This window comes from Notechis scutatus, unplaced genomic scaffold (genome assembly GCF_049901735.1).
Source record: "Notechis scutatus isolate UNSWTSFEM ecotype Mainland unplaced genomic scaffold, rNotScu1.2 NSCUCTG195, whole genome shotgun sequence".
Lineage (NCBI taxonomy): Eukaryota > Metazoa > Chordata > Lepidosauria > Squamata > Elapidae > Notechis > Notechis scutatus.
Genome location: NW_028263068.1, coordinates 5,001 through 14,039, shown reverse-complemented (window position 1 = coordinate 14,039; position 9,039 = coordinate 5,001). Strand labels below are relative to the sequence as shown.

Sequence of the window (9,039 nt, the reverse complement as noted above, 5' to 3'; positions counted from 1 at the left end):
GCCCCTGGGAGGTCATCTAGTCCAGCCCCCCTCCCCGCCTGCTCACCCCCTCGGGAACGCCTTGCCTCCTCTTTCCCTCCCTCCTTCCCCCCTCCTCTTCCTTCCTTCCTTCCTTCCTTCCCTTTTTCTTTCCTCCTCTTGGGGGGGGCTTCCTCCCTCCTTCCTTCCTCTTTTCCTCCCTCCTTCCTCCCTCCCCCCTCCTTCCTTCCTCTTTTCCCTCTCTCTCCTTCCTCCCTCCCTCCCTCTTTCCTTCCCTCCTTCCCTCCTTCCTCTTTCTTCTTCCTTCTTCCTTCCTTCCCTCCTTCCTCCTCTTTCCTTCCTCCCTTCCTCTTTCCTTCCTTCTCTTTCCTTCCTCCTTCCTTCCTCCTTCCCTCATTTCCTTCCTTCCTCCTTCTTTTCCTTCCTTCCTTCCTCCCTCTTTTCCTTCCCTCCTTCCTCCCCTCCTTTCCTTCCTTCCTTTTTCTTTTCCTCCCTCCTTCCTCCTCCCTTCCTTCCTCTTTTCCTTCCCCTTTCCTTCCCTCCTTCCCTCCTCATTTCCTTCCTCCTTCCTCCCTTCCCTCTCTCTTTTCCTTCCTTCCTCCTTCCTCCCTTTTCTCCTTCTCCCCTCTTTCCTTCCCTCCTTCCTCCCCTCCTCATTTCCTTCCTCCTCCTTCCTTCCTTCCTTCGTTCCTTCCTCCCTCTTTTCCTTCCCTCCTTCCTCATTTCCTCCCTCATTTCCTTCCTTCCTTCCTTCCTTCCCTCTTTCCTCCCTCTTTCCTTCCTCTTCCTCCTTCCTCCCTCTTTTCCTTCCCTCCTTCCTCCCTCTTTTCCTTCCTCCTCCTTTTCCTCCTTCCTCCCTCTTTTTCCTTCCTCTCCTTCCTTCCCTCATTTTTCCTTCCTTCCTCCTCCTCCTTTCCTCTCCTTCCTCTCCTCATTTCCTTCCCTTCCTTCTCCTTCCTTCCTTCGTCCTTCCTCCTCCCCCTTCCTTCCTCCTCCCTCCTTCCTTCCTCCCTTCCTCTTTCCTTCCCTCCTCCCTTTCCTCCTCATTCCCTCCCTCTTCCCTTCCCTCCTTCCTTCCCTTCCTCTTTTCCTTCCTTCTCCTCCTTCTTTCCTTCCTTCCTCCTTTTCTCCTCCTTCCTCTCCTTCCTTCCCTCCTTCCTTCCCTCCTTTTCCTTCTCCTTCCTTCCTCCTTCCTCCCTCCTCCTTCCCTCTTTTCTTTGCTCCCTCTTTCCCTTCCCTCCTTCCCTCTTTTCTTTCCTCTTCCTTCCTCCTTCTCTTCTTCCCTCCCCTCTTCCTTCCTTCCTTCCTCCTCTCTCCTTCCTCTTCCTCCTTCCTCTCCTCTTTTCCTTCCTTCCCTCCTCCCTCCCTCCCTTCCTCCTCTTTTCCTTCCTTCCTCCTTCCCTCTTTCTTTTCCTCCTCTTTTCCTTCCCTCCTTCCTCCCATCCTCCCTTTCCTTCCTCTTTCCTTCCTCCTTCCCCCCTCTTTTCCTTCCCTCTTTTCCTTCCCTCCTTTCCTTCCTTCCTCCTTCCTCTTTCCTTCTCCTCTCTTTCCTCCTTCCTCTCTTTCCTCTCTCCTCCCTCCTTCCTCCCTCGTTTCCTCTCCTCCTTTTCCTTCCTTCCTTCCTTCCCTTCCATCCTCTTCTTTCCTTCCTCTCTCCCCTTCTTTCCTTCCTTCTTTCCTTCCTCCCCCTCCTTTTTCCTTCCTTCCCTTCCCTCCTTTCCTTCCTTCCCTTTCCCTTCCTCCTTCCTCCTCTCCTCCTCCTCCCTCCTCCTTCCCCTCCTTCCCTTCCTCCTTTCTTTCCTTCCTCCTCTTTCCTTCCCTCCCTTCCTTCCTTCCTTTTTCCTTCCTTCTTCTTCCTCCCCTCCCCTTCCCTCCCTCCTCCCTCCCCTCCTCTTTCCTTCCCTCCTTCCTTCCTCTCCTTCCTCCTCCTTCCTTTCTTCCTCCTCCTCCTCTTTCCTCCCCTCTCCTTCCTCCTTCCCTCCTTCCTCTTTCCCCCTCCCCCCCTTTTCTCTTCCTCCCTCCTCCCTTCCTCCCTCCCCCTCCCTCCTCTTTCCTTCCTCCTTTTCCTCCCTCCTCCTCTTTTCTTCCCTCTCCCCCTCCTCTCTCCTCCTCTCTCTTTCCCTCTCCTCTCTCTTCCCCCCCCCCCCCCCTTCTCCTCTCTCCCTCTCTCTCCTCTCCCCCTCCCACGGCCGGGCAGGGCGGAAAGCAGCCACCCCGGGGACACGAGCTGGCGGCGAGAGGCATGGCGGGCGCCACGTTGAAGATCGAGGGCCACGAGGTGATCCCGGCGAGCTCCGGCGGCACCGTGGTCAACATCACCCTCCACCAGGAATCCGGGCTGGCTTACCTGTGCAAAGCGGCGTCGGCGGGCCCTGAGTCGCCACCGAGACGCCTCCGCCACGGAGGCGTCCGCCTCCCCCGGCCGTGGCCGGGCGGCGAGCAGAAGGCCTTGGGGGTAAGGATTTGGTGGTCGGGGGAGGGGGAGGGTGTTTCAGGTTGATGGAGGGCGGTCCGATGGGGTCCCCTTTAGCCGAGCCCGCCGGGACCCCAAATCGGCTCTTTGTCGTAACCGCAACAACTGCTTGGATCGCTTTTTATGGCCTTATAGACCAGGGGTCCCCAACCCCGCGGCCGGCGGCCGGGTGGCCTGGAACAAGCCTTCACCGGGCCGCTGTTGCTGGGCGCCACCATCTTTGCTAGGTGAGCCCGCAGAAAGCTCCCGGAGCGCTGCCGTAAAAGATGGCGGCGGAGGCAGTGAGCTCCTCATGAGGAAGCTCCCGCGACGAAAAGTAGTCAGGCCTTAAGTCATCAAAAGATGGCGGGCTCGGTGGCTTGTTCCGTAGCCGGGAGCAGCCCATGGCGTGAATGGCAGGCGATGATCGAAGGGAAGGGACAGCGAAGAAAAGGAGGGGATCTATGAGATCAATTATCCCCGGCAAGGACTGAGTCAAGGCCTAGGAAAGAAGGATGAGGAAGGAAAAGGCGGGAGGACGGAAGGAAGGGAGGGAAATGGGGAGGAGGGAGGAAAAGAGGAGGAAGAGAAAGGAAAGGAAGAAGGAGGGAAGGAAAGAGGGGAGGAGGAGAGGAAAAGAGGGGAGGAGGAAAGGAGGGAAAGGAGGAAGGAGGGAAGGAAAAGGGAGGAGGAGGAGGAGGAGGAAGGAGAGAGGAGGGAAGAGGGAGGAAAGAGAGGGAGGGAGGAGGAAAGGAGGAGGAGGGAGGAAGGAGGAGAGGAGGAAGGAGGAGGAGGGGAGAGAGGGAGGAAGGAGGAAGGAAAGAAGGAGGAGGGAGGAAAGGAGGGAGGAAGGGAGGAGGAGGAGGAGGGAAAGGAGGAGGGGAGGAAAAGGGAGGGAAAGGAGGAAAGGAGGAAGGAGGAGGAAGGAGGAGGAGGAGGAAGGAGGAAGGAGGAGGAGGAGGGAGGAAGGAAAGAGGGAGGGAGGGAAGGAAGGAGGAAGGAGGAGGAGGAGGGGAAGGAGGAAAGGAGGAGGGAGGGAAGGAGGAGGAGAGGAGGGAGGGAGGAGGAAAGGAGGAGGAGGAGGAGGAGGAGGGGAAGGAGGAAGGAGGGGGAGGGGGGGAAGGAAGGGGAGGAGGGAAGGAGGAAAGGAGGAGGAGGAGGAGGGAGGGAAGAGGAGGAAGGAGGAGGAAGGAGGAAGGAGGAGGAAAGGAGGAGGAGGGGAGGAGGAAGGAGGAGGAGGAGGGAAGGAGGGAGGGAGGAAGGGAGGAAGGAGGAGGAGGAGGGAGGAGGAGGAGGAGGAGGAGGAAGGAGGAAGGAGGAAGGAGGGGAAGGAGGAGGGAAAGGAGGAAGGAGGAAGGAGGAGGAAGGAGGAGGAGGAGGGAGGAAGGAGGAGGAGGGAGGAGGAGGAGGGGGAAGGAGGAAAGGAGGGGAAGGAGGAAGGAGGAGGAGGGAAGGAGGAAGGGAGGAGGAAAGGAGGAAGGAGGAAGGAGGAAGGAAGGAAGGAGGAAGGGAAGGAGGAGGAAAGGAGGAAGGAGGAAGGAGGAGGAGGAAGGGAGGGAGGAAGGAAGGGGGAGGAAGGAGGAGGAAAGGAGGAAGGAGGAGGAGGAAGGAGGAGGAGGGAGGAGGAAGGAGGGAGGGAGGAGGAGGAGGAGGAAGGAGGGGGGGGGAGGGGAGGAGGGGGGAGGAGGAGGGAGGAGGGAAGGAGGGGAGGGAGGGAGGAAGGAAGGAAGGAGGAAGAAGGAGGAGGGGAGAGGGGAGGGAGGGGGGGGAGGAGGAGGAGGAAGAGGGAGGGGGAGGAAAGGGGGGGAGGGAGGGGGGGGAAGGGGGAGGGGAAGGAGGGGGAGGGGGAGGGGAGGAAGGAGGGAGGAAAAGAGGGGGGGGGGGAGGGGGGGGGGGGGAAGGAGGAAGGAGGAGGAAGGAGGGAGGAAGGGGAGGAGGAGGGAAGGAGGGGGAAGGAGGAAGGGGGGAGGAAAGGGGAGGGGGAAGGAAGGGGGGAAGGAGGGAGGGAGGAGGAAGGAGGAAGGGGAGGAGGAGGAGGAGGAAGGAGGGGAAGGAGGGGAGGGGAAGGAGGAGGAGGAAGGAGGAGGAGGGGAGGAGGAGGAGGGGAAGGAAGGGAGGGGGAGGAAGGAGGAGGAGGAAGGGGGAGGAGGGGGGAAGGAGGAAGGAGGAGGGAGGAGGGAGGAGGAGGAGGGGGGAGGAGGAAGGAGGAGGGAGGGGAGGAAGGAGGGGAGGAAGGAGGGGGGGGAAGGAGGAAGGGGGGAGGAAGGAGGAGAAGGAGGGGAGGGAAGGAGGAAAGGAGGAAGGAGGAGGAAGGGAGGAGGAAGGAGGAGGAGGAAGGGGGGAGGAAAGGGAGGGAGGAAGGAGGGAGGAAGGAGGGAGGAAAGGAGGGAGGAGGGGAAAAGGAGGAGGAGGAAGGAGGAGGAAGGGAAGGAGGGAGGGAAGGAGGAGGGAGGAAAGGAGGGAGGAGGAGGGGAGGAGGAGGAGGAGGAAAGGAGGAGGGAGGAAGGAGGAAAGGAGGGAAGGAGGAAGGAGAGGGAGGGGAAGGAGGGAAGGAAGGAAGGAAGGAGGGGAGGGAAGGAGGAAGGAGGGAGGGAGGGAGGAAAGGAGGAAGGGGGAGGAGGAGGAAGGAGGAGGGAAGGAGGGAAGGAGGGAGGAAAGAGGGGAGGGAGGGAGGAAGGAGGGAAGGAGGAGGAGGAAAAGGGGAGGAAGGGAGGGAGGGAGGGAGGAGGGAGGAAGGAGGAGGAAAAGAGGAGGGGGAGGGAAGGGAGGAAAGGAGGAAGGAGGGAGGAAAAGAGGGAGGGAGGGAGGAGGGAGGAGGAAGGGAGGAAGGAGGGAGGAAGGAGGGAGGAAAAGAGGGAGGGAGGGAAAGGAGGAAAGAAGGAAGGAGGGAAGGAAGAGGGGGAGGAGGGAAGGGAGGAAAGGAGGGAGGGGGAGGAGGGGAGGGAGGAGGAAAGGAGGAGGGAGGAAAGGAGGAAGGAGGGAGGAAAGAAGGAGGAGGAAGGAGGAAGGAGGGAAGGGGAGGAAAGGGGAGGAGGGAGGAAGGAGGGGGGAAGGAGGAAGGAGGGGGGGAGGGGAGGAAGGGAGGGAGGGAAGGAAGGGGGGGGGAGGGGAGGAAGGGGAGGGAGGGAGGAAAGGAGGAAGGAGGAGGAAAAGGAGGGGGGGGAGGGAGGAAGGAGGAAGGGAGGAGGAGGAGGAGGGAGGGGGGAAGGGAGGGAAGGGGGGGAGGGGAGGAAGGAGGAGGAGGAAGGGGAAGGAAGGAGGGAAGGAAAGGAGGAAGGAGGGGAGGAAAACAGGGAGGGAGGGAAGGGAGGAAAGGAGGAAGGGGGGAGGAAGGAGGGAGGAGGAAAGGGGGAAGGGGAGGGAAAGAAGGAAGGAGGGAGGAAAAGAGGGAGGGAAGGGAGGAAAGGAGGAAGGAGGGGGAAAGAGGGAGGGGGAGGAAGGAGGGAGGAGGAGGGAAGGAGGAAGGAGGGGAGGAAAAGAGGGAGGGAGGGAGGAGGAAGAGGGAAGGGAGGAAAGGAGGAAGGAGGGAAGGAAAAGGAGGAGGGAAGGGAGGAAAGAAGGAAGGAGGAGGAAGGGGCAAGCGAGGAAAGGAGGAAGGAGGGAGGAAAGAGGGAGGAAGGGAGGAAAGAGAGGGAAGGCCGAGGGAGGAAGGAGGAAGAGGAGGGGAAGGAGGAGGAAGGGGAGGAAGAAGGAGGAAGTCCGGGAAGGCAGGCAAGAGGAACTGAGGGAAGGAAAAGAGCGGGCCGAGGTCCGCTAGGGAAGGGCCGAGTTCTCGAGAAGCGCCGGTCCGCCAGGCAAGGCGAGTCCCGGGAAGCCAGTTCTCGCTGGGAAACGGACCCAGCACCAAGGAGGAAAAGGGCGGGGGGCGAAAGGCCGGGGTTCTCGCTGGAGCCGGCCGAGTTTCGCTAGGGCGGACCGAGGTTCCGCAAAGCGCCGAGTTCTCGAGGAGGAGCCGAGTTCTCGCGAAGCGGCCGAGTTCTCGCTGAAGCGATCAGTTCTCGCTAGGAACGGCCGAGTTCTCGCTAGAAAGGACCGAGTTCTCGCTAGGAACGGCCGAAGCCAGGAGCGCCGAGGAAGACGGCCGGGTTCGCAAAGAACGACCGAATTCTAAAAAGGCGGGTTCGCTAGGAACCCGAGTTCTCGCTAGAAGCGGCCGAGTTCTCGCTAGGAACGACCAGTTCTCGCTAGGAACGACCAGTTCTCGCCAGCGGCGAGTCCTCGCTGGCGCCGAGTCCTCGCTAGGAAGCGCCGAGTTCTCGCTAGAGCGGCCAGGTTCTCGCTAAAGCGGCCGAGTTCTCGCTAGGGCGCCGAGTTCTCGCTAAAGCGCCGAGTTCTCGCTAGAAGTCCGAGTTCGGCCGAGTTCTCGCTAGAAACGACCGAGTTCTCGCTAGAACGGCCGAGTTCTCGCTAGGAAGCGACCAGTTCTCGCTAAAGCGGCCGAGTTCTCGCTAGAACGGCCGAGTTCTCGCTAAAGCGACCGAGTTCTCGCTAGAGCGACGAGTTCTCGCTAGGAACGGCCGAGTTCTCGCTAAAGCGACCGAGTTCTCGCTAGGAACGACCGATTCTCGCTAAGGCGGCCGAGTTCTCAGCTAGAAAGCGACCGAGTTCTCGCTAGAAAGCGACTACTTCAGAGTCTCGCTTCAAAGCGGCCGAGAGTTCTAGCTAGGAGCGACCGAGTTCTCGCTAGGAAGCGACCCGAGTTCTATCAAAGCGGCCGAGTTCTCTTCTAGGAGCGACCGAGTTCTCTTCAAAGCGACGAGTTCTCGCTAGGGCGACAGTTCTCGCTAGAAGCGTCCCATCTTAATTCTCGCTAGGAGCGACCCGAGATTCTCGCTAGGAATGAAGATTCTGCGCTAGAAAGCGACCCGAATTCTCGCCCAGAAATGCGGCGAGTCTCAACTCAAGCGTCCGAGTTCTCGCTAAGAACGTCCGAGTTCTCGCTAGGAATGACCGAGTTCTTCGCTAAACGGCCGAGTTCTCACAGATTTCCCCACCCCTTACCGGTCCTCCCCTTCTGCCCCCCATATAGGTAGCCCAGATCCTGCTCGGTGCGATTTGTATCGGCCTCGGCGTGGCCCTCAGCATGCTCAAACCCAACGGCCACGTAGACTACTACTACAAGCGGGTGATCTGCAACGGGGTCCCTTTCTGGATGGGCAGCCTGGTGAGTGCCGGGCGGGGAGGGGAAGGAGCGCCGGGTGAGGAGGGGGTCTCCGCTGGCTTCCCCTCCCCAGAACGTGCATGAGAATGGAGCGGAGGCAGGGAAGACGGTGGCCGGAGGCCCGTATTGAGGAGGACGGCGAATGCATCGGCACCGGCGCGGAGCAAATTAGTTTTATCGGGGCAGGGCTGTAGATTTATAGGCCGGAAGGCCTCCCCCCACCCCGATGACAGCCACGGCTTCCCCTCCCTCCATGGGATTCATCCTCTCCGGCACCTTCTCGGCGGTGGGCGCACGACACGGAGAGCAAATGGGTAAGTGGGGGAATCGTCCCGTTTCCCGTGACCCTGTCGCGAAAATCCGGCGTCGCCCCCCTCCCCCGTTCTCAACTGGGCCACTCCGCCTCGCTGACCTGTGGTGTAAAGTCGGCGAAAAACCGGTGTCGCCCCCCGTTTCTCAACTGGAGCCACTCCGCCTCGCTGACCTGTGGTGTAAAGTCGTGAAAAGCAGTGTCGCCCCACCCACGTTTCTCAACTGGGCCCTCCGCCTCGCTGACCTGTGGTGTAAAGTCGGCGAAAAACCGGTGTCGCCCCACCGTTTCTCAACTGGGCCACTCCGCCTCGCTGACCTGTGGTGTAAAGTCGGTGAAAAAAACCGGTGTCGCCCCCCGTTTCTCAACTGGGCCCTCCGCCTCGCTGACCTGTGGTGTAAAGTCGGCGAAAACCGGTGTCCGCCCCCCGTTTCTCAAGTGGGCCACTCCGCCTCGCTGACCTGTGGTGTAAAGTCGGCGAAAAACCGGTGTCGCCCCCCGTTTCTCAACTGGGCCCTCCGCCTCGCTGACCTGTGGTGTAAAGTCGGCGAAAAGCCGGTGTCGCCCCCCGTTTCTCAACTGGGCCCTCCGCCTCGCTGACCTGTGGTGTAAAGTCGGCGAAAAACCGGTGTCGCCCCCGTTTCTCAACTGGGCCACTCCGCCTCGCTGACCTGTGGTGTAAAGTCGGTGAAAAGCGGTGTCGCCCCCCGTTCTCAACTGGGCCCTCCGCCTCGCTGACCTGTGGTGTAAAGTCGGCGAAAAACCGGTGCTCGCCCCCGTTCTCAACTGGGCCACTCCGCCTCGCTGACCTGTGGTGTAAAGTCGGCGAAAAACCGGTGTCGCCCCCGTTTCTCAACTGGGCCACTCCCGCCTCGCTGACCTGTGGTGTAAAGTCGGCGAAAAACCGGTGTCGCCCCCCCCGTTTCTCAACTGGGCCACTCCGCCTCGCTGACCTGTGGTGTAAAGTCGGCGAAAAACCGGTTATCGCCCCCGTTTCTCAACTGGGCCACTCCGCCTCGCTGACCTGTGGTGTAAAGTCGGCGAAAAACCGGTGTCGCCCCCGTTTCTCAACTGGGCCACTCCGCCTCGCTGACCTGTGGTGTAAAGTCGGCGAAAAGCCGGTGCGCCCCTCCCCCG

At 60.8% G+C, this 9,039-nt stretch overlaps 1 protein-coding gene across 1 annotated transcript in view; it reads left to right on the top strand.

Annotated features, from left to right (window-relative positions):
* Positions 1-2,217: 2,217 nt before the first annotated feature.
* Positions 2,218-9,039, top strand: part of LOC148128684 (uncharacterized) — a 7,794-nt gene continuing 972 nt past the window's right edge. The window contains exons 1-3 of the mRNA XM_087948531.1: positions 2,218-2,434; positions 7,461-7,595; positions 7,852-8,370. Coding sequence (XP_087804657.1) covers positions 2,222-2,434; positions 7,461-7,595; positions 7,852-8,370 — 867 coding nt within the window. The 5' untranslated portion in view covers positions 2,218-2,221. The remainder of the gene's footprint in view (positions 2,435-7,460; positions 7,596-7,851; positions 8,371-9,039) is intronic.